At 36.5% G+C, this 26,006-nt stretch overlaps 1 protein-coding gene across 3 annotated transcripts in view; it reads right to left on the reverse strand.

Moving 5' to 3' along the window:
* LOC138696378 (GRAM domain-containing protein 2B-like) overlaps nucleotides 1-26,006 on the reverse strand; it is a 787,676-nt gene that overhangs the window by 628,609 nt on the left and 133,061 nt on the right. For all 3 annotated transcript variants that reach the window (XM_069821266.1, XM_069821264.1, XM_069821265.1), the window contains exon 3: nucleotides 433-546. In XM_069821266.1, the coding sequence (XP_069677367.1) occupies nucleotides 433-546 (114 nt within the window). The remainder of the gene's footprint in view (nucleotides 1-432; nucleotides 547-26,006) is intronic.

The following is a 26,006-nucleotide window of genomic DNA, read 5'->3' on the forward strand; positions in this document are numbered from 1 at the left end:
GAAAACTGTTTAGGAATTGAACTGTTTATCTCATAGAACAATGTGGAACGTTGAAGTGATCACTGGACTAGTGTAACACTCTGGAACAGTTGGAACAGGTTATATCATGAACCTGTTTCGTAGCGAAACAGTTTCAATTGTGAAGCAGTTTCAAATAAACTGTTCCAGCTCTTTTTACCCGTGTCTAGTCACCATAGATACGAGGTTTCAATAAAAGAATGACGCTTCATACAGGTATCAGATTCATGTACACGAGTCTCGCTTGTAGACATGAGTCTCTCGTACAATGAAGTATTTTGTAACCATACGACAACCTGGTAGGCTCTACAATCCTACATGAATCTCACTGGAGATGAAGTTCAGGTACAATACTCTCATTTCTACAGGCATAAAGCTCTGATACACGAATGACGGGAATCTGCTGCTACTCACCCATTGAGGAACCTGGAGTCTGCGACTCTGAGCCCCGGGTCGTCCTCGTTGTCGTCGCTGGACGGCGGAGCCTCGACGAAGATCGGCGCGGGGGCAGGTGGCGGAACCGGGGGCCTGCGGACATGGACAGCTGTCAGCGACATAAACAAGACATCTGACAATGACTCAGATTATTAAATCCGTACACGTTTGCATGCATATAAACTGCAAATCTGCTAATTTTAATTCTTTGGTGTATGATTAGGCACAACTGTAGCTCAGTTAGCTAATGACTTCTTTCCAAGTGGGATCGTACTTCGATCCCGGTAATATTTTGCGAGATAAGTTGTGAACAAAACAGTTGTAGGACGGATTTTTTCCGAATACTTTGGTTTCTGAACATTTACATTCCACCGATGCTCCAATATTATATTATCACTTGCTTTCTCTGACAGGAGAGGAAATACTTTGGCGGTTACTGGTTTTGATGACACTGTTTCATATGGAAGTTACCGATTTTAAAACAATGCAAGGTAATTTCAAGGGAAAAATTGTTCCGGGGCCGGGTATCGATCCCGGGACCCTTCGCTTAGCGCACGAATGCTCTACCGGCTGAGCTACCCAGGAACTACACCCGACACCATCTCAAATTTCCCTTTATATTTACACAACTCAAGTGGGCTGACAAGGCGACAGAAACCCAACTTTGAGTGCACACAAACTCTGTGTGACTTGAATTGTGGTTTTCTATTATCGTACCTACAGTGGCGGATATATTATGCAAATCTGATTTTCAGGTAAAGCTCCCTGTGAAGCAGACTTGAATAATTTCAAGGGAAAAATTATTCCGGGGCCGAGGCATAATATATGTCACTGTAGGTACGTTAACAGAAAACCACAGTTCAAGTCACACAGAGTTTGTGTGCACTCAAAGTTGGGTTTCTGGCGCCTTGTCAGCCCACTTGAGTTGTGTGGATATAAAGAGAAAAATTGGAACGTTGTCGGGTGTAGTTCCTGGGTAGCTCAGTCGGTAGAGCATTCATGCGCTAAGCGAGGGGTCCCGAGATCGATACCCGGCCCCGGAACAATTTTTCTCTTGAAATTATTCAAGTCTGCTTCACAGGGAGCTTTATCTGAAAGCCAGATTTGCGCAATGCAAAGTAAAGTCAAATTATACAACGATGAAAGGATACAGAACTAATGGCAGGGAAAACTGTGGTTTGCATTATCATTTAATGCACTTATCCTCATTTACTCCCCTGACATGGCAACAGTCTTTCAGTGCGTAGATATGACATTGGAAACTGAGAGGTGCCTAGTTCCAAATTCGTTTAGTTTGTCCTTTCTTATCATGTTATTCTAAGTTATGAATTTTCGCTGTAACTTTACAGCGCTTACAATAATGCAGAAAGACTGATATTGATGTAGTGTCTTACTGTGAGCAGTATTGCCTCAACATTATTCACTTATCGAAAGTTACTGATATTTCACTGATCCCAGTACGTAGTCATCACTACTACGATGATGGCACATTTATTTTCACTTTTGTGTCCAAGTCAACTCTGACCTACCATTAAGTTAGAAATGAGTGTACCAGCTGCACCTGCGTTAGACTGGTATTGTGTCTACATTCTAGCTACAACATATCAGTTGTATCAGATGAGGTGTATGATCAATGTTTGTAGTTTGCTGTATACGAGCGCAAAGCCTACGTCAGCTTGCTCGTTGTGTGCTAGCGATATACTGTTCCACACATGAATGTGAACAATTTTTTACTGTGATGAATACTAATAAAACTCTTGCTCGTACCAGTATCGGTGATAAAACTTGATGGCTCAGCTCCGTTTGTGCTCCTCAGTACTGGATCTTGCCATTGATGAACTTGTCGGGGAGAAATGTCAAAAAGTAGCCAGAAGGAATTGAAGAATGTTAGCTTCATGAAATGAATACGTACTGGTATACTATTTTAATGTTTACTGAAACATTATTGTAATAATCATAAAAACCTACTTTGTAATTAATTGCTATTGTGTTCCAAAGTCGCAGTATAGCAGTGATTTCTATTATATACTGAGAAAGACTTGGATGGTGATGAAGTTATTATAGTAATATATACCGAAATAGGGGTGCAAAGTATATGTACAGTACCAGCCGCCACTGTTACTAGTACAACAGCTCTGTTTACGTTCTAAGTACCCGGCCTTATGTTTCAACTACGCCTCTACGACATTTACGTTGAGTCAATGCAAGGTACATTAAAGCAGTCAGGAGAACAGTAACCACTCCCTCCGTATTCGTTCGCTTCTTGGGAGCACGAGTTTGACAAGCAGGCTTTACACCATCGAAAACGAGCACAACTGAGCTTGAGAGCTCGTGTATTATGAGTGGAACTCGTTAAGGGGTTAGGTACAGCTTACAGCAGTAAAAGTTTTGGAAATACAGTATTCATTTTTTTCCTCCATTAATGTATCTTGTACAATAATAAAAATTAGTATGTGTGAAACACTGTCCTTCTGCTATATGAAAAAAAAAAAAAAAAACATATTTTTACGATTTAAACCAATTTTTTTTTTTTCAAAATTCAGTTCACTGTACAGTGATGAAATGTTTTCCACATAACTCAAAATCTATCCAACATTCTATGATGAAAATTTTTTGTGTGTATTTATGCATGTCATATCTACAATATGATGCAAGATCACTTCTCTACCTTTGATAGATTGATAAAAATAAATTCATTTTGAAAATGGTCAAATATCAGTATTTTCTTCTAACACAAAATAAAAATATATATATTTATTAAAGAATGTAGTTTAAAGAGCATGATATTGTAAACATGAGTTTCAGCAATAAAATAAAAAAGAACATGAAAAAGTTAACAGGTTTATGAATTATGAGGGAAACGCTTCATCACTGCACAGTAAACTGCCGCCATTTTGAATTTTGAAAAAAAAAAGTAAATAATGTTTTTTAAATCGTAGAAATATATTTTTTTCATATAGCATAAGGACAGTGTTGTATACATATTAATTTTCATTATTATACAAGATACAATAATGGAGGAAAAAAATGTTGAATATTTTCAAAAAGTTTACTGCTGTAAGCTGTACTTAACCCCTTAAGTAACTGAACAGTTTAGAAACTGCGTCTCGAATATGGTCCTAGACGTGTTTTACTTCTTGAACACGTACACTATACAGAGAGATCCGTTTATAACTGAAAGCAGTTACAGCGCATCGTTGCAGTAATTTATCGACATACCTGTTCGCGTATCAGTTGAACTTTTCGGAGAAGCAGCAGTGCATAGATGTCCAATCTTTCTGACGCAATGGTTCAGTACATATCTGCCTGAGAATTATTTTAGTTGAAACTTGTTTACAGAATGAAAACTGCGTAAAACTACTAAAAGGTGCATTCGTAATTTTGTCACTGGTATCAAGAGTCTTCAGTATTACCGACATCACATAAAATGTTAAAAATGATCACTTTGTTACTAAAGTCTTCGTACCTAGCTAAGAAGTTTCGAAAAACGCTGAAGTCCCTGTGTACCGGTGGACTGCACGACATTTTGAGTACGAGACGCCAACTTTCTGAAATAACCTCCTACTGGATTTTCGAGGGCTTAACTGCAATCTTGCCTGAACATCGACTAACCTAATTTACCTTTACGACAAAAAGTCGCAATGGTTAGGGTAACAGAATTAGGCAGAGAATTTTTCTAGTGGAAAATTATTTACAGAATGAAGTTTACAATAAGTTTTGTTAAGCGTGTTAAAAAGTGCATTCCCATGTTTCACCGCAAATATACGGAACCTGGCACTCTAAAATCTGCGCGGAAGCTACACATAATGGCATTTTAGTCTACATTATTTTAATAATAGTAATGATAATGATGTAATGATACGATGATGATGATGATGATGATGATGAAGAAGAAGAAATGAATTTTTAGTTGTAGTCGTAACATTAGTTGTAGTACGGTAACAGTACTAGTTGTTGCAGCTATAATAGTTCTAGTTAAAGTTGTGGTATTTAACAACGCTTTCAACTGCAGATCATTCAACATCGAAATTGAAATTGGAAAAGAAATAAAGAACAAATTGTACTTGTAGTCTTGAGTAGGAACATAGGAAAAAGGCTCTTTTCATGCAGTAAATATGTGACGGGGCACACAGTTTACTTCCCTTCCGTAGGATTTTACCGCCGTGAAACTTATCGCCTTCTGCTGGGTTTGAACCCGCAAACCTCTTGTCCAACGGTCAATACGGTATCCACGAGACCATTGAGGATGATTTTTTTTCATTTGTCTGTTAATTACATTTTGAGTGTGACAGTACACGGTTGTCAATTTTGCAGACCCGTGTCTCCGTGTATGAAGTCACGTGCGAACCTGTTATGTGCAACGTATGAAAGATACATAACTTCCGTGCGCAGTGTAATCATGTTCCTGGTTGGAGGGGGTTCAAGAATGTAATTTTATAGGGTCCCTCTTCTCCTATCTTTTTTAAGTTTATCTCATCTCCTGCAGAAATACCCTCCAGAGTACCATCTTTCGTGTAACTCTTTAAGATGGTGTCACCTCTTGAGAGGATCATTTCCCAAGAATCCAGTCATCTCGCACACTTGTCCTACCCGCTTTTGTTATATGTTCGCAACCTGCAACAGCACAGCGGTGTGCAACGCACATTCTATTGCTTAACGACGCTGAATAAACTACGGGTCATAACTGCTAACGTATTAAATACATAACATATTTTTAAGTTGTAGTATCAATAGTAAAAAATAAGAACAGTAAATAGAATTATAAGTAATGGTGGTGGTAGGGGTAGGGATAGGGTTAGTTGTAGAGTAATAAAGGTACTGGTAGTGGTGGTGGTAGTAGTGGTAGTGGTGGTAGGAGTAGGGGTATTAGTGATGGAGTAGGAGTAGAGGTATTAGTGGTAGAGGTGGTAGGAGTATAGGTATTAGTGGTAGTGGTGGTAGGAATAGGGGTATTAATGGTGGAGTAGGAGTAGAGGTATTAGTGGTAGTGGTGGTAGGAGTAGAGGTATTAGTGGTAGTGGTGGTATGAATAGGGGTATTAATGGTGGAGTAGGAGTAGAGGTATTAGTGGTAGTTGTGGAGTAGGAGTATTGGTGGTGGTGGTGGTGGTGGTGGTGGTGGTGGTGGTGGCGGTGGTGGAGAAGGTGGAGTACGAGTATTAGTGGTAGTGGTGGAGTAAAAACAGGTGTATTAGTGGTAGTGGTGGAGTAGTATTGGTAATGGTGGAGTAGGAGTAGAGGTATTAGTGGTAGTGGTGGAGTAGGAGTATAGGTATTAGGGGTAGTGGTGGTAGGAATAGGGGTATTAGTGGTAGTAATGGAGTAAAAGTATAGGTATTAGTGGTAGTGTTGGTAGGAGTAGTGGTGTTAGTGGTAGTGGTGGAGTAGGAGTAGAGGTATTAGTGTTAGTGGTGGAGTAGGAGTATAGGTATTAGTGGTAGTGGTGGTAGGAGTAGGGGTATTAGTGGTAGTAATGGAGTAGAAGTATAGGTATTAGTGGTAGTGGTGGTAGGAGTAGGGGTATTAGTGGTAGTAATGGAGTAGAAGTATAGGTATTAGTGGTAGTGGTGGTAGGAGTAGGGATCTTAGTGGTAGTGGTGGTAGGAGTAGGGGTATTAGTGGTAGTGGTGGTAGGAATAGGGGTATTAATGGTGGAGTAGGAGTAGAGGTATTAGTGGTAGTGGTGGAGTAGGAGTATTGGTGGTGGTGGTGGTGGTGGTAGTGGTGGAGAAGGTGGAGTAGGAATATTAGTGGTAGTGGTGGAGTAGAAGTAGTGGTGGTGATTTTAGTAGCAGTAGTAGTACTGGAGTAGGAGTAGTAGTGGTAGTGGTAGTACTGGAGTAGGAGTAGTAGTAGTAATAGTAGTAGTAGTACTGGAGTAGACGTAGTAGTAATAGTAGTAGTAGTAGTACTGGAGTAGACGTAGTAGTAGTAGTAGTAGTAGTAGTAGTAGTAGTAGTAGTACTGGAGTAGGAGTAGTAGTGGTAGTGGTAGTACTGGAGTAGGAGTAGTAGTGGTAATGGTAGTACTGGAGTAGGAGTAGTAGTGGTAGTAGTAGTAGTACTGGAGTAGGAGTAGTAGTGGTAGTAGTAGTACTGGAGTAGGAGTAGTAGTGGTAGTAGTAGTACTGGAGTAGGAGTAGTAGTGGTAGTAGTAGTACTGGAGTAGGAGTAGTAGTGGTAGTAGTAGTACTGGAGTAGGAGTAGTAGTGGTAGTAGTAGTACTGGAGTAGGAGTAGTAGTGGTAGTAGTAGTACTGGAGTAGGAGTAGTAGTGGTAGTAGTAGTACTGGAGTAGGAGTAGTAGTGGTAGTAGTAGTACTGGAGTAGGAGTAGTAGTGGTAGTAGTAGTACTGGAGTAGGAGTAGTAGTGGTAGTAGTAGTAGTACTGGAGTAGGAGTAGTAGTGGTAGTAGTAGTACTGGAGTAGGAGTAGTAGTAATAGTAGTAGTAGTACTGGAGTAGGAGTAGTAGTGGTAGTAGTAGTACTGGAGTAGGAGTAGTAGTGGTAGTAGTAGTACTGGAGTAGGAGTAGTAGTGGTAGTAGTACTGGAGTAGTAGAATAATAATAATAATAATAATAATAATAATAATAATAATAATAATAATAATAATAATAGGAGAAACCAATTGTGCATTGTTCAGTAGTTATAGCTTGGGTGTTTCCATTGCTACCGGTGAGAATGGAAATGCGCGATGTTTCGAACGTAAACAGAAAGGATTGGGAGTAACAGCTTTCTTACTTTGCTGCAGCCAATTTTATTCCCAAGTGTCCATATTGATTACCAGTTATCGGAAGGATCCTGGATGGTTGCTGTTCGAAGTGGTTCCTAGTCATTGAAGAGATCTAGTATAGGTTGTGCCCGAATTGATTCCTAAATTTTCCTTCCCATTTTACAAGTTAGCAGTCACTTCTCAGTTTCTTGTAAATAGGTAACTCTACGTCTAAAAATATGTGAAATTTGTCAGTGAAATCTTGATCTCAATTTGGAAAAATCTTCTACGTAATATTTTTATTTTTACTATTTTTTTCTACCTCATTCAATTTTTCCTTCAAGTAATCTCTCTTTTAATCCTAAGTGTACGACTTGCTTCCCGTCTTTCATTGAAATAATTATCTCTTCGCCTGAACTGGATCCTGTAAGAATTTCAATTTTGCCTGTTTTCTTCTTTGTACTATCATGGAACAATCTTCATCAAACCACGGTTTCTTTTTCTTAGTTCCATTATAACCTATGCTTTGACTTCGAAACACAACTATCTGCTAAAGAAAAATTTGAAAGACATAATTTTCTTTGTTAAAAAAATTGCACTGTTTTAAAGACATTTTATTTTCTGTCTGTAGAAAATACACCTAATATAGCATTGACAAGTATCAGCCTTTTTGTTCCATTATGTTAATATGATGTGTATTACGTTTTTTTACATAATTTTTTATTTCATATATTGTTGCAGTGAATAACAAACCACATTTTCAAATTTTCGAAGGAGAATGATTACGTGTTGCTAGAAAACACAGCCTTATACCTAGAGAAACTTCGTTCCATTTCTGCAGAAACAATGGGGGAATATTTGAAATATTTTACACAAGCATTATTTATCTCAAAACTGTATCATTATTACAAATTTCCTCATTTTAAATTAAGTCACAAATTTCATCCTCAGCATCTCGCTATTATTCTTCTTTACAGGACGTTGAATGTTGCCTGTTACGAATAGCAGTATTCGGTCGTAATGTAACCGATCAACTAAAGTTCACTGCTGAACGAAACACACTGAAATCCCCCACCCCAACGCAATTACGTACTGGTAGCTAAGTCAGAGGCGCATGAAGCGCAATGTAACGGCATACAATTCTTACCCTTAGTAATCACATTCGGAGTAGATACTGTGAACACCTTCCATAAGTTGTCCGCAAGGATAATTGAAGAAATAAATGAATAATTAATGTTATAGTTTATTATGAATTTCACTAAAGCCTGTCTTTTTCTTTAATGCAGTGTAACTCCTAAATGACAAGTCAGAGAAAATAGGTTGTTTCACGAAAAATGATCCTTATTGAGAATATATATATATATATATATATATATATATATATATATATATATATATATATATATATATAAATAAAGGGTGCGTCAGAAAGAACGGATGGATTTCAAACTATCGATACGCAACGAGGAGAGAGATATAGTGAGGGAGACCACGACTGTTGGGTCAGCCAGAGAATACAGTTTCAGTTGAGAATATGGTGTTGGTCTGGTGTACAACGTGCTTTCATCGTAGAGACATTTTTGAAAAATGAAGAGTCTGTGATCGCCACTCAGGACTCATTTCGACATCGGATGTCACGCTAGGATTCCAACTCGGAATACAATTTTGCGGTGGGTGGCTTCATTTCGTATCACAGGTTCAACATTAAAGAAGAAATCACCTGGACGAAATTCTATTGCACTGAGATTGTCCGAGGCTACGGTAAGATCTCGCGCCCTGCGACTTCTTTCTTTGGGACCATTTGAAGGCGTAAGTTTGTAAACGTCGATCACATACACTGGACGAACTGAAGACAGCGATTCGTGAAGAAATCGTGGCAATTGCACCAGCTATGACTGTGAAAGTGATGGCGAACATCAGAAAACGCCTCGATGCCTGTATTGAAAGCCAAGGACATCATATGGATAATGTTGTTTTCTATAAATAAACTGCATGTATTGGTGAATATGTTGATAACAATAAATTTTTGATTTGATGAATCTTTACAATTTTCTTGCCATGTGAAATCCAGCCGTTCTTTCTGACGCACCCTATATATATATTGCTCCTCAGTTTGTCACAGAGGTTCTGACTCACTCTGTATCTCGTATAACTCGAACCACTTTTGAAAAAAATAACGGTGATATGGATCTGTAATTAGCGGTAGTGGATTTATCTCTCTTATTGTACACCTTTAGATACAAAAAAATGACCGGCTGCCATAAGCTAAGTCCCCTTCGGAAGGCTTCGGTTTTTTTCCGTGACAGCTGAGGTTTACACGTGAAGGAACTGCTTAAAGATCCCATTCACGCTCAGTTAAACTGTGCAGTTTATCATGTGTGACGTCATACCCGACAGATTAACTGCGTAAACTGTGCAGTTCGTACTGGTAATAACGCAGGCCTCAGACCTGTGCTAGTGGAGCTACTTTTGCGACGATAAACTGTGCAGTTCACACAGTTAACCTGTACAGCCTTAGACACAAAATTTGACCGCTCTCTTGTAGCGTAAATTTGTCGAAGTCCCGATCGTGCGAGCGCATGATATACAAGAGCAATACAGAGAGAATAAATTACGAACAACTATGATAAAAACACCATACTTACAATGCACAGCAATGCTGTATTGTATTCTGGCGTCATTGCTCCGTGGAAAGAAACTTGCTGGGATTCGCGTCCTGTCTAGTACCACTTTTTTTCTTTCTTTCTTAATTGCCAAAAATTTATGGAAATATATCTTCTTGTGCGCACTTTTCTGTGCATACCGTATCACGTGGAATGATCATGCTCTCTTCATCAATACGAGGAGACAACGTGAAGATGTTCTTAGGCAATCTCTTCTTACCCTTGTAAGAGAGGGTGGGTTTTCGATTTCTGCAACGGGAAGACGACTAGGAGTACCCGATTCCACGGCCAGAAGATGGGTCAGATTATCTAGGGAAGGAATTGCACGACGTCAGCCAGGTTCTGGTAGGAGACACGTGTCGACACCTGTACAGGACACTGCGTTAATTGAGGAGGTAGAACAAACCCGTTTCAATCTGCATCTCCAATTAGGGCACGCGACCAGTTCCCTGGATCTTCTCACACTCGACCTCAGTAGCGCAGTGGGTATAGTGCTGGCCTTCTGCGCTCGAAGTTGCGGGTTCGATCCCGGCCCAGGTCGATGGCATTTAAGTGTGCTTAAATGCGACAGGCTCATGTCAGTAGATTTACTGGCATGTAAAAGAACTCCTGCGGGACAAAATTCCGGCACACCGGCGACTCTGATATAACCATGGCAATTGCGAGCGTCGTTAAATGAACCATATTTTTTTTTCTTCTCACAGAGTCCTACGGCGTCTGCGGAACGCAGGGTTCTTTCACAGGGTAGCAGCTGTGAGAGGACACTCATCGGACGACCACAGATTATGCCGCCTTTCATTTGTTGAGGAAAATGTTAATCGGGATTGGAATAGAGTCGTATTCTCAGACGAGGTTACATTTTCCTCTGACAATTACGGGCGGATAACGGTCTACCGTCGACGTGCAACCCGATACGATTATAGGAATGTGGCCGCTCGTTTTAGGACTGGCCGCATAACGTTCCGTGTTGGGGTTGGATGTCCGGTAATGTCCTGGGCGTTCTGTAGAGATTGGACGGGCCCAATAGTATAAGTATGTGTTGGAGCATAGGCTATCATGGTTCTCTCCCTCTGTGAGGATGATATATGCTGATGATGATGTTATACAATTTTAACAGGACAAGCATTCTGTCCACACTTCTGCCGAGGTTATGAGATGGTTTGCGGAGAGACCAGATATCAGATTGATAGACTGGCCTCACTGTTTACCAGATCTTAACGTCATTGAGAACGTGTGGGCAAAGGTGAAGAAAGTCATGTGGAAGATAATACAGAGGACTGGTCGTTGGCCGAGAACACAGGATGCCCTCTAGAGGAATGCGCAGAGCCTGGAATGTGGTTTCTTCCCGGTGACGTTACCGCGAATTCAGAAAATGCCTGGTACCTGGATGTCTCGTAGAATTCAAGCGGTGATTGGCGCGAAGGAATCACATTCCAGATATCAGTTCCTATTTTTGTTTGGAAGATGATTTATTTTTGTCTCCCCCCTCCTTTCCCCTTCCCTTCCTCTCATCCTCCCCTCCTCTCCCCCTCACTCTCACCTTTCCCTTTCCTCTCTCTCCCTTTTTCCCCCTCCCCCTTCCTCTCTCGCTCAAAAAAAAAGTATTACTTTTAGTTTATATACAGAGGTAAAATTTGATGTTTTGCTTTTGCAAGTCTCTAAATTACTCCTTGATATAAATAATATTTCATATTGATGCATATGATTTGTAACAGTGTTTATGGTTAGAGCTTATTCGAAGAATAGAAGGTGAACAAATGATAATAAATCAACACCGTCGAGACTTGAACTCGGAACGTCACGAATATTAGACCACTGTTTTACCGCTGTGCTACACAGATGTGACAGCGGGGTAATGTTCTGAATAGCGACTTCATAGAACTGCGGCGGGAGTGTGTGGAAAGCTTTCACTACACGACCAAGACGTCCGCGGCTGTATCCTGCTTCACGAAACAAGCACGACGTTTTCCAATGTGGGACTTAGATTCTGACCGCCGGTAACATTTTGTGTCTAAGGCTGTGCGTTTCCTCAGTCTACGTTCCGCTGCGACCATGACTGCAACTGCCACCAATAAAGAGGCTATCGCTATGGCCTACCTACTTTTATTCACTGCCGTTTTAACGCATTGACAAACTCAGCGGCCACTAGGGTCCTCGGGTTATAAGGGAGTCTCAAAATAACATAGTAGCAGTACCAGTACAAGCAGAAGAATTAAGAAAGAAACTAGTGAAGTGCCTTGTGTGGAGTGTGGCATTGTAAGGGGGCAGAAACAAGGATATTACGACGAAGTGAAGAGAAGCGAATAGAAGCATTTGAAATGTGGAAATGAAGAAGAATTGAGAATGATTTATGTTCTCTCTTGAAGGGTATACACCATTTTAAAATAATGTAATACACAAACACAACTATTACATGAAATGCTTAATAAGTTTTTGTAGCTTTACTCTCTTCAGCTCTAATCAACAATAATTTCATATTTAAGTACAAAAATATAGGTGTGTCATTTGAAATTTCAAAATATGGATGGCTGGGGGTTGGGGTGAAGTCTAAAATGCAATTAAGCCTGGTTTCAGACTTCCCCCTTGATATCTAAATTGACGTGTTTTTTTTTAATTGAATTCAATTTAAGTATTAGTTATTTAGACTGGGAAGTTTTGAAATGAAAGCCCTGTATATTTACTATTTTGTAGAGCCTTGGGCAGAAAAGTATGAATGAATGAATAATACATTTAGAGTGAAATTAGATTCTGATTTTTCGAGTAAAACTTTATTCATTGAACAGTAATGGTATAGTTCGTTTCTGCCTCTTCCTCCCACTTCGCATCTCTGTCGCTGTCTCAACTGCACCTTCTGCTTAAGTACCACAACTTACTCTATATTTTTCGCTTTCTTTTCTTCTGCTTATAAGATAGATTCAGAAGAGAATTAACTACATTTCTGCGTAGCTGTTGAGAGGAGATTTTCTGCATACTCATACCTTCTATTCAACTGATGAATTGTTTATGCTTGTAGACTGAATTAATCTGGTTGCTAGGTCTTTCAGCTGTAGACCTTGAATACTGACATAAGAATATGAAATGTAATACATGAAATGAAAAAAAAGGCGATACTGAAAATTTGCCATTTTACAAGAGAACTCCTCAGTCTAATTGGCTTGACATAGAGTGCAGCGACAGAAACTGCATGTGATGATAATAATAATGGCATAATAAATAAGTAAATAAACAGTAAATATGAGTAATAATAATAATAAAATAATTTATAAATTATTTTTTGTATTCGACAGATATTGGAAAAAAAATGAGAGTCTAAGGGCACAGTACATCAGATATTCATAGATTTCAAAAAGGCATATAACTCGGTTAAGAGAGAAGTTTTATTTAACATTCTTATTGATTAGGTATTCCGAAGAAACTAGTTTGATTAATTAAAATGTGTCTCAATAAAACTTACAGCAGAATCCGTATAGGCCAGCTTCTGTCTGATCCTTTTCCAGTTCATTGAGGAATGAAGCAAGGAGATGCACTATCACCTTTACTTTTTAACTTCGCTCTACAATATGCCATTAGGAAAGTTCAGGCTAACACTGAGGGTTTGGAATTGAACGGGTTACATCACCTTCTTGTCTATGCGGATGACGTGAATATGTTCGGAGAAAATCCACAAACGATTAGGGAAAACACGGAAATTTTACTTGAAGCAGTAAAGCGATAGGTTTGGAAGTAAACCCCGAAAAGACGAAGTATATGAATATGTCTCGTGACCAGAATATTCTACGAAGTGGAAATATGAAAATTGGAGATTTATCTTTCGAAAAGGTGGAAAAATTCAAATATCTTGGAGCAACAGTAACAAATATAAATAACACTCGGGAGGAAATTAAACGCAGAATAAATATGGGAAATGCCTATTATTATTTGGTTGAGAAGCTTTTGTTATCTAGTCTGCTGTCAAAATATCTGAAAGTTAGAATTTATAAAACAGTTATATTACCGGTTGTTCTATATGGTTGTGAAGCTTGGACTCTCACTTTGAGAGAGGAACAGGGATTAAGGGTGTTTGAGAATAAGGTTCTTAGGAAAATATTTCGGGCTAAAAGGGATGAAGTTACAGGAGAATAGAGAAAGTTACACAACGCAGAACTGCACGCATTGTTTTCTTCACCTGACATAATTAGGAACATTAAATCCAGGCGTTTGAGATGGGCAGAGCATGTAGCACGTATGCGCGAATCCAGAAATGCATATAGAGTGTTATATGGGAGGCCGGAGGGAAAAAGACCTTTGGAGAGGTTGAGGCGTAGATGGGAGGATAATATTAAAATGAATTTGAAGGGTGTGGGATATGATGATAAAGGCTGGATTAATCTTGCACAGGATAGGGACCTATGGCGGGCTTATGTGAGAGCGGCAATGAACCTGCCGGTTCCTTAAAAGCCATTTGTAAGTAAGTAAATAATAAAATAATATTAATTTATATCGCTGTGGGTGAATTGGTAGCGTTCTTAGCTACAAATCGAATGGACTCGAGTTTCATTCTCTACAGACAAGCGGTCATTTTCCTCTTTTCTTTCTCCTTTTCTGTATGTCTCTTTCTCTCATAGAGAGACTGAGTGTCTGTTCGTTATCTTGTGATGTTTCTCTAATGTCTTGCTGAAGCGACAACTTTCCACCGTGCTCATCATAAGACTAAAAAGTCTCACTACATCACTGATATAACCTCGACAGTTGCGAGTGTCGTTAAATAAAACATAATTAAATAAAAATTAAATTATTAATATTTGTATTATTATTATTATTTTAATATTATTTAATTATTATTTATAATTATTTTATTATTATTATTATTATTATTATTATTATTATTATTATTATTATTATTATTATTATTATTATTATTATTATGTGATGGTAAATTATGACGAATTTGGGGATAACAAAAATAGTGATGACGGTGATGATCATTATGATTGTTTATGATTTGATTATAATTACGATTATTATGCTAATTCTTATCATGAATATGGGATAGTAACTCATAGATTGATAAAATGCTCTTCAGGACAGGACTTATAATGAAAGTCTGAGTTAAAAGGCTTTTAATACTACTCCATTTACGTGACTTAAAGACTTCGTCACAAATTGACAAAATGTACTACGTAAACATGTAAGAAAGCAGCTAAAACACTTTCTCCACTCCTGAAAAGGCACAATTTTACCAAAATATATCACTAGAATTTAATGGTTTCATCACTTTCTCTATAGAAGAAATGAAGTGTATCAATACCAACCTATGTTCAATATCGTGTTGTGGTTTTAAGGTTGGTATACAGTACTTGCTGGAGAGACTAGCATATAACCACAGTCTAGTATATACAGTCACGAAGCTTAATACTTACTAAATATGCAAACATAGACAGTTGAAATATGCATACCATAGATAGTTGCTCACCACCATGATCGCTACTATCGCCTTATCACAGACTCTTTCCCTAGCACACCATAAAATGTATTGTACTTTCGATATCGTGTTCTTTTGAAAAAAAAAATAACACCTTCTTTCCACTATTAAAATATCAAATACATAAGCTTTATATATTATTTTCATGAAATATATATTATATCCTATAAACTCACCTTCTGGATCTTTCGGAAGAAGGATAACTCTAACCTATTTTTCTTACAATTTATAGTACTGCAAACGTCTCCTTGTCCCATATTATTATTCAAATTATTATATTTTAGCCATTTACAGTTATTACAACAGATAACGAACATTTCACAGTTTACATAGCTTTTCACAAAAATGCGAAATACGGCACAGTCAATGCTTTTTCGATCTAGACCAGGCCGTAATGTTTCTTCGGGTTTTCTACTTCAGTGTATGGAGCTCAGTGAAATATTATATCATAACTTTATTGCTTATCATTGCTAAGCTTTATTTAGTGCAATGTGTCCATAAGTTCCGTTTACTTCTTGTTGCATAATATGTTGCAGAAATAATTACAAAACTGTGTTATTTTAATGTGAAGAGAAATTTACATGTTAACATAATCTGTTCGCGTCAACATTTCAAGTTTAGAATGGAAGCTATTTTGAGGTTTAATAAAAAAGAATTTATATTGTGATTTCAATTTTAGACAAAACATTTACCACACCACTCCTATGAAATTAGTGTACGTACAATTGTGTTACTTCGTCTCTTAAGTAGTAGATAATTAATACAATAATTCAGTACTCAATTGTAGTATTAAAATACAGACAAATTGAATGTCCGGGGTATCATACATGACATTATGCTTAATTATAATGTATGATTGCGAATTTAGGAATATAAGTTAAATATAGTAAACATAACCTATAATTTTCATATGAATCGCAATGCATTGGAGATCACTAAATTTAGACAGAAATGGGTAACTGGTACAGTAAACATAACCTATAATTTGAACATATCTAAATATCCGTGTGGTGCAATTGAAAATTATTGAATCGTGCATAAATGAATGTACAAGAATTTCGCAATATTTAATCGAAATAAAGACAGGTATTACACATACGAACAACGTAATTTTCACATCATAGATAATATTACATCTTAACTCGTAAGTGAATTATGTCTGAAGTGTCTCATAATCATTGTTTTAAATTTTATTAATTGAATTACACTAATTTTAGAGAAACATAATTATGTTACTGTTTATGCATTCCAACTAATTTATATGGTTGAAACGCCGCCCTTCGTGATCGGGTTAAGCGAGTAACATGGTCTGCCTTACGGCCTGTATTACATCACGATGACTGTGGCATAGTCTATTGTTCCTAGTACTCACAGCGCTCCAAGCGGCTAGCAACTATCCCGAGATTTGCAAAAAATCATCCCAAGCTTCGTGACTGTATATACTAGGTTGTGATATAACCGAGCGACAATTTGTTCCTCTCAGTTCAACGAAGGGGTGGGAACTGGGGCTTCAGGCTGATAGTTGGGGGGGGGGCTTTTAATTCACTTCATCTATCCTCGCTGAGAGAGGAACTATATAAAAAAGGCTGATTTGTAAGAGGTGAGCAGCGAATAGGGATTGTAAAGAATGGACACAGCGAATTTTTCTGTTTTGTTTCTCTGTGCGCCGACGTTTAGTTCCACTTTGAAGCGCTAGAGGTTAGTGTAATCGAGCACACGCTAAGATGATAATAGAATATAAGAGTTGAGACACAGGATCCAAACATCGCCTACCTTATTGCATAATCCAGTAACGCTTTGCTTCAAATAAATTCAAGTTAACAGCTTTTCCTTATTTCTCAAAGATAAACTAGTTGTAATAATATTTTTTTATGTTTTACATATAATAGGCCTAAATTATATTGTAAAATAATATAATACATTATAAAATTATGTATCAGATTCGTGTAATATTTGTATACAATATATAGGCATATGGTTTTACTTCTCATAGGAGTTCTGTTTTTCCATTTTCAGCGCTATCAAATCATTACATATTTTAATTGTTGATGGGGTCAACGTCTCAACTCTCATTATAAAGGAACTCTAGGGTCTAGACGTTAGAGATAATGACGGATTTATTATTTTATTTGGGTACATAATGTACCTAGCTGTATTAATTGCATGTCTGTTATATTCCACTGTATCGACTGCTAACTGGTGTGATGTCAGCGCCAAATCTAGAGAAAAAGCAGAATCTCACGCTCAAACTGGATTGAAGGTCATTGAAATCAGTCCTGTTACATCAAAGGTACCGACGTGAAGTGTCCATACTTGTAATTCCCTATACGCTAGGGTGTCCACACCATCATGGCGATAGAACTGAGCTGCTTTCCCTCCGAGCACCAGGAATGTGACTTCCTGCAAATGGGCCGTGGAGCGGGCGTCCTTAGAGCACTTCACTTACCCTATAATTCTCATTCAGACATTATTCCATTATCATTTATATTATCTCTGAACAAGTATCTGCAGGTTAAAATTAAGTAACATAGGTTAAGTAATAATTATAACAAGTTTTCCGAACGTAAATTAATTTCACACAAATAGACTAATTAAAAACAATTAAATTGTTGCGATGGTTTGATGTTTCAGTATTTATTTATAGGTACAGCAATAACTGACACTCGATAGGCTAATCAGTCACATTTCTTATTCGATGCCGGTTGAAAGGCAACCAACACCTGCGCTCATGCACATACTACTGAAGTGGGGATGTTTGCCAATGATGCGATATATTTCGATCTGATACTGAGAAATAACATTTCTGATTATTCTATTAGTATCTATTCGCAGTTCTTGGAATAGTATATACTTCAACTGAAATCCGGGATACAGAATATTAGTGCTAAAATCTGTTGGTGGATGTGATTCTGCGAAGTACAAATCCCGTAGTACTGAGAATTCATGCAGTGAACTAATAAGGAGTGCGCTCTTTTTGTTATGTATTTAATTACTGAATAGTTAATTATCTTGCGTCGAATTTCTGTGGATCGATAGCACGACTTTCAAACAAAGTAATGGCTTAACGGACCAAAAGATGGGAGCTGTAATATCCAGACTCTGTGATTTGTCATTTAAGAGACTGTGACTTCAATAGACGGACGGATGGATGGATCAATTGATGGGGGTTAGGATGTACTTGTGGATGGAAGGACGGATCAATTGACAGATAGATGGACTGACGGATTAGACGAACGGATTAATATATGAGTGGACGGACGAGTTGATAGTTGGATGGACGGGCGGATTCGTAGATGGACATAAGAACATGAGTGGACATAAGGATTCACATGTGTGGACGGACGGATTGGCAAATGGGTGGACTGATGGATTGACAAATGGGTGAACGGACGAATGGAAAGAGTTTATGATTAATTTATAACTATGTTTTCATTACTTTTAAAATGCAAACCACTTTCAGAATGGCGGTAACAGTGTAATTAAGTACAAATTGCCAGATATGTGAAGTGCACAGCAGTATAATCCTGTTGTTTGAATCAGATCAAACCTCAAGAGCCTGCGGACAATCCTTGCTTGATTACAGAACCAATAAGCAGACTTTTACCACACAAAAACCGCCTCTATAGTTTTCGATTAATAGACTCACCTGCCAATCAAAACTGTAATGGAAATCTGCGGTTTACTGATACAAGATCCAAATATACGAAATCAATAACACTGGCAATCGTAAAAGGGATACATAAATTACAAATCTCTCCATAGAATCGAAGAAATACAAATGTAATCTACCCTTCTTTAGATTTAGAGCAAAGATATAGGCCTACTTCTTAATAACAATATCTAATAGTAACTGATAATATAAGGATACATTCCATTACACAACAATTACATTATAGGCTTAAAACTATCTTACAGGAATGAAAATATATTGAGATAACCCGAAAGAAGCAGGATACGGAAGTTGAAAAAGAAGGAGACAGCATTCCACTATCAAAATGCACCACTACATTGTTCTAAGGTAACACTGACGATCCAAGACATCACGTGACTACAGAATATTACAGAATTCGAGAAGAGCACACAATGTTTTAATTCCAAGCCACTGTAGAGCTGTGAGAAGTTCAGCACATCTAAACTACTTATGTGACCAGTCATAGAAATAAACAGGGAAACAAAAAGAAACTTCATGAAAGAAAAGACAGATTATTTTGAAAAGCCTTGCAGGTACAGTACAGTAAGACGATTTAAAATGTGTTATGAAGATTGTACTCGTGCAATATCGTAGCAGCTATTTTCCACGTAGTTAGGACAATGAAAAAAAAATATTTTGTTATACGTACATTCCATACCATTCTTACTTCAAACTACATAGCTGAAACATTATTAGGCCTATTTAAATAGCAATTTCATCATTATTGAATTACTGTGTGGAAAATCTCTTGCTGTGCACGTCTTCCCTAATGTTGAACCGTCTGTTTAATTAGGCACACTAGTTAACTACACAGGAGACGCATAGGGTCACATGGAGACAGAGTTTCATGCTTTCTTGACCTCGGCACTAGAATGAGACTGCGTTTTACTCCCGAGAAAAACTCTGTACTCAATTTGACAGGACAATTAATGGACCCTGAGGCTGTTCTAGAAGTTTGGCAACGAAGGGAATCCCGTCAACTTTCGGAATTGATCTCAGGACCTTCTATTCTGTAGCCAGTTACCATGTTAATAATATAGTTCTATCTGATTGTCTATATACCGTTTTACCTGTTAAACTGTCTATCTGTTTACCTCGTTTTACGTATCTATTACTCAGTCTATCTCTCAAGATCTTTAACACCACTAGTGGGCTTTGTCCTATACCCAAAATTCTGGTTTTCTCTCAATCTACATTATTGGAATTCTATAACTTGCTATGAGAACGATGCCGAAATTACACAGCCAACATATAAACTATGGACTGAAACAGTAAAACCTGACGCCTTGTTGCATACTCTTTGGCTGGCATAAACTAAATGATACCAAATTTAATTGAATTTTGTCTGTTGTAATACTGTTACCAGCAGATTTCTCACTTCTGTTTGCAAGAAGTGTAAATGCCAGAGTATTTGAAAAAAATTACATTTTTAAATTGCCGTAATTTTATAAAATTCTAAATAAAATATATTGTACCTATACACGAGTTGGGTTTGCTCATCGTTTAAATTTTCAGTTCTAGTTTCTATGATACTCGGCTCGTTAAAGAATGTAGCAACTTTAGTTTCTTGTTTACTGATTTTGTCTAAACTCTGACGTCGCTAGTGGTAACATGAAAACGAAGTGTAAGATGAACTTTGTGCCTTTTGGTTTTCCACGCAGTTCGTCTCATTCAATTCTCTATTTAATGTGCCTCGAGGTTTTCCAAACTGTCCGTCTTGCTCCATTCTCTAATTACTGGATAGAGTAAACGCAATACTCTCCAAACCAGAATGGTCGGCATTTCGTGACTCGCAAGTCAATCCCTCAGTACACAAACAGGGCGGAGGGGTAAGGCATTATCTCCCTCCCCTTAGCCATAATGTGTTCATTCAACGTTAAGTACTGTAGGTATCCTCCCCTTCTACCGTCCCTCTTGCTGTGTATTGCAGGCTGCATTTTTATGACGTAATCTTTTCCGAACACTAAACCATTGAAAACGTTCACTCTTGTTCTCCCCTGGCCATCTCGTCTCGTCCTGCAGTAATAATTTTATTATTGATTTCTTTAATCCATCCTTAACTAACCTAAAATTACGTTTTACGAATTATCAAAGGGATTTCATAAATTATGTCACTTTGTCCAAGTTACGCTATAATTAGCAATATGACAAATTCCATCAAATTTAGAGTAAAATTTTGTCGGCATAAGAAGACATATTCTTTTTGAAAAGTTGATAATGACATATCCAAAATATAAACTCAACTTAATAACAATCGTTTTACTTCAAAAGCAATTATGTTTATACTTAAATTTTTAAATAAAGTTACGGCTATTTCAAAATTGTCCTTCTCTTCACTAATTCAGTATAGATAATAATGAGTAAGAATATGTATTTTTGCTAAACTTACCGATATTCATGTGTTTTAGAACAATTTCCCCGTTCAGACAATCTCATCTAATTTGTGAACACACTGCATCATCAGAAATGGATAGGAATGAAAATCACAGTGTTGAAGAATGAGAGAGTGTACAAAGAAGCTACACACATTTCGACGTGAAAGAAACCAAAGAGATTACGAAAGAAGATGCACTACTCAAGACAAACTGAATGATCTACTTGACCAATGACAGAAGTACAGGGGCTTTCAACTACACTGACATCAATAATTACACAACCAGGAATGTGGACAGGGGATGACAGACTCCAATCGCACACAAAATACGCATGTTTGAGATTTTGAAGTAACACTTCAATTTAATTGATTTTGTTCATATACTTCTTTATTGACATAATTTTACTAAGAACCTTTTCCTGTACAATTTTACTATTGAGAGGAAATATTTCCCACACTGTTGAATGCTCTTTCAAGAATCAGTTTTGTAACTTTAGTAGAAAAGTATTAAACCACTTTTGTGCGTTCAGTGACCTTTTCATTATTCATTGCCATATAATCTTTTAAACAGCCAACTGAAACACTTTAATATAAATAGCAAAACATTCCTGTTTTTTTTCGATATTTCAATTAGAATGCATTATTACGAGTGTATAATCTTGGGCTTATACAGCTGACAAGTTGTTTATTATCTATAGAAATTAATTTTCTTCATAGGCCTACGGTTTTGAACACTTTTCACAAATACCTGTTGATATACAATATTATTATTTAACCAGTGAACGCTTACATCATTGATAACTCTTTCCGCTTTTTGAGAGGCGATATTTTATGACAGTCTATTGCTGTGCAATTCCATTTGTGCAAATTGAAGAGCTATAGTTTTATTTGCTATTAAAATCTTTTGCTGTGTAATTATAGTTTTATTTAATTGAACCATTTAGAATATAGGCCTATATTAATTTTTTTTCATTATTGCTGGATTTTTATGAGAAGTGATAGCTATAGCTATGCATTTTTAGTTTTAAAATACATTGATAGCAACTTTCCCTGCAATATTGGATCCTTTAATGAAAATCGGTTGCTATATATTTTGTTTTTAAACAGCTAAACCGATACGATATCAATATCAACTTTTCCCACAGTATTGTAGGTATTTCCTATGAAAGTTCGTTTCTATTCAATTTCAGTCTAAAAGAACTGACCTACTGCTGTATCAGTATTATATTTAACCTATCTTTTGTTTATTTATGAAAATCGATTGCAATGTAATTTTCGTTTTAAAAAGCTGAACCACTATGACAGGGATGTCAAAACGCCTACATTGCGTGCACAACATTTCCTTAAGAGTGATGATTGTATTTTATGTTGCTGATAAGTGAACCTTGTTGGATTTGTATTGCTTGTAGTATGAGCACGTAATTCAGGCATTTTGATATCCCTGCACTATGATATTATTGAAATTAACTTTTCTCGCATTGTTAATTTACCAGTTGCTACGTAATTTTAGTTTTAAAAAGTGAATCTCTGTGATATCTACTATGTAATTTTAGTTCTGAAAAGTGGATCTTTATGATATCGATAGCAACTTTTCCCACATTGTTGGATTTCTTATGAAAATAGATTCGTATGTAATTTTATTATTTAAAAGCTGCACCTCTATGGTATCGATATTAACTTTCCCGCATTGCTGAATTTCTTATGAAAATCAGTCGCTGCATAATTTTAGTTATGGAAAGTGGGCCTATATGACGTCGATAGCATCTCTTTCCCTCATTGCTAAATTTCTTATAAGAACCGTTTTTATGCCAATTTTGTTTACAAATTCCACCACTATGCTGTTGATATTAACTCCTCTCGTGTTGTTGCATTTGTTATGAAATTCTGTTGCTGTATAATTTTAATTTATAAAACGCTAAACTTCTATGATATCGATAGAAGAGTTCCTGCATTGTTAGATTTTTATGAAAGTCTGTTGCTATTGTAATTTTAGTATTGTAAGTCTCAATTTATAGAAACTTTCCCTATATTGTTAGATACGGATGGTTAGCATCTGTTGCTATGCAAACATTTTCAGTAACAAATTTTCACATAGAATAAGCCAGTACAATTTATTTTAATATAAGTGCAATATTTAATAATATATAAATACATTTTTAGGTAAAATTGTGTTTATTAAGAATGTGATGCGGCTTTTATAAAAGAAGTCTCGAATGAAATGATCGTCGTTGCTTTGTACGTAATCTTTCAGTATTTGAAAGACATTAAATGCTTTTAAAATAATGTCTTATAACACCTTATTAAATTACTGATTTTTATATCTCGAAATTGAGATTATTTATTACTCTGTCTGTTCATCTTCTAATTCAAGAAGTTGAACCCAGACTAGAGGCTAACGGAGAAAAGTTGCCACTTCATCAATATATTCCACTCTGAATTCGAAATCTGCACGGGAATTTTTATCAGTCTTGTAATACTTTTATTATTATTATTATTATTATTATTATTATTATTATTATTATTATTATTATTATTATTATTATTATTAACTTACGTTGTGGCCCAGGTGAGTGCATTTCATTTCCATATAAAAATTAAAGGGACCAGGTTCGAGTCTCGGAAAGAAATTTTATCTGAGTCCTGTAGGTATAGGGTGGCAGTTCCTTGTCCTACGATGTCATTGTGTTATTATTGACTCCGTGCCGAGGGTATCTGATTGCAGTAGACGTTCAGTACCTACTATTTCATTACCCTTACGAGACTGGCAAAAGAAAGCCTAATAGGTGAGTTTTTTAGTATTGGTTGTAGTTGTCAATTATTATTATTTACATTTACTTACAACGCTTATTGTAATAAATGAAACTTAGTTACTTATTTAAAAACACGTTACTTATCGAAGAAGATTAGACATGACGCTGTAGCGTTAATGGTCGCCCATTAGTTTCCTATATCATTAGATTGTGTGCACTAATGATCAGTTGGATCAGGCTCATAAGTTATGCAAGATGCTGAAGTTCTCCAGTCCATTCTACAACTGAAGTTTCTAAATAATATTAATTTATAGCAATATTTGGATCAGTATATCTGAAAGTTTGTTACATTGTATTTTTAAATCACAATATGACATAGCGAGACGAAATAGTAATTGAAATTTCGGCACGTAGACAACACTTCATTTGAATTCAATACCAAAATATTATATCCCGTTATATTAAATTTTGAAGCCATGTTTGGTTCTGTCGTTGCAACGACGGATTAAGGGCTGGGAGACTCTGGTTTCAAGTTCAGGTGAAGAGGATCTGTTTCCGCCATAACTTCTAGAACTGCTCCAGAATCCACTGAGCATTGTATAAGGTTGAGTAGTGAACTCTCCTATGGTAAAAGGCGGCCGGAACATGTACTGACCATGACATTTCCTTCTAGTTAGGCAGATAGATTTATTCGTTCTATAATTTTCTTACAGTTGCTTTACAGCTAGAATAAGGAACATGTTCAATTTGTATGTTCAACATATAAAATGCATGTATGAAATTAGAAGATCATTACATTCATATTTACACAGTACTTACAAATGTTAAGAATTCATCTACAGAATAGGTGTTATAATTTTTTTAGTTTGATTTTAAATTGTACAGTGTTTCGGTTATGATTTTTAATGTCCTCAGAAAGACAAGTCAATACTTATTTTCATTGCCATGTAATGTATTGCCTTTTGAGAGCCTGATACATTTGATGATATATGACAATTATTCTTATCACTGGTATTTGTATTATACTGTATATGACTGAATTAGTTGGAAAATTTTCTTTATTACGTAAGTGAAAGTTTACTAAAGAATACATGTATTGGTTTGTTAAGGTAAGAATGTCAAAGTTATTAAAACATGGTCTACACGATTCTCTAGACTTCACTCCGACTGTTATAATAATTGTTCTTTTTGTAGTAAGAGTCGATCTTCTAAGCGGGACACAGTGTATTTATTATCTGTAGAATTTCCTGAAAATATTATTTATAATGAAATAAAAATAGGTAAAATATACCTTATTTTATATAAAACTGTATACAAATTTCTGTAAGGTTCTAATCGCAAAGCATGCTGAATTTAGTTCTAGAATATTTCTTTATTAAAATTGTTTCATTTTAATATGTTATTAATATGCAAACTAAGAAATGTTGAGTTTTCAGGAGGGGTATATTATAGATGAGCGTGTCTAATGTTCAAGAGATTAAATTTGAACTAGTTTTAAATTGAATTACTTCAGTTTTTTTAATATTTAGTACCAGTTTATTGGTTGTGAACCAGTCATAAATAATTAAAGAAAATTATTTATATTTTATATTTCAATGTGGAAAAATTGTTTATCTGTAAATACATTATTTGTGTCATCTGCAAATGGTATAGGATAACCTATTTTTTTAATTAAAGTGCTAAGATCAATTATGAAAATTAGAAAAATGAGATACCCAAGATAGACCCTTCTGGAACTCCACTATGATCATTTCTCCACGTTGAAGTAGATTTAAAGGAGTTACCGAATGCGTTAATTTCTAGTGTCAGGGTCAAGAAAGCATGGATTCTCTACCTTCCTGTGGGCCTTAATGGCGTGTAGGAAGATTATGAATACATTATGAAAGCAAGAAATTACATGATTA

This window comes from Periplaneta americana, chromosome 3 (assembly GCF_040183065.1).
Source record: "Periplaneta americana isolate PAMFEO1 chromosome 3, P.americana_PAMFEO1_priV1, whole genome shotgun sequence".
Classification (NCBI taxonomy): domain Eukaryota; kingdom Metazoa; phylum Arthropoda; class Insecta; order Blattodea; family Blattidae; genus Periplaneta; species Periplaneta americana.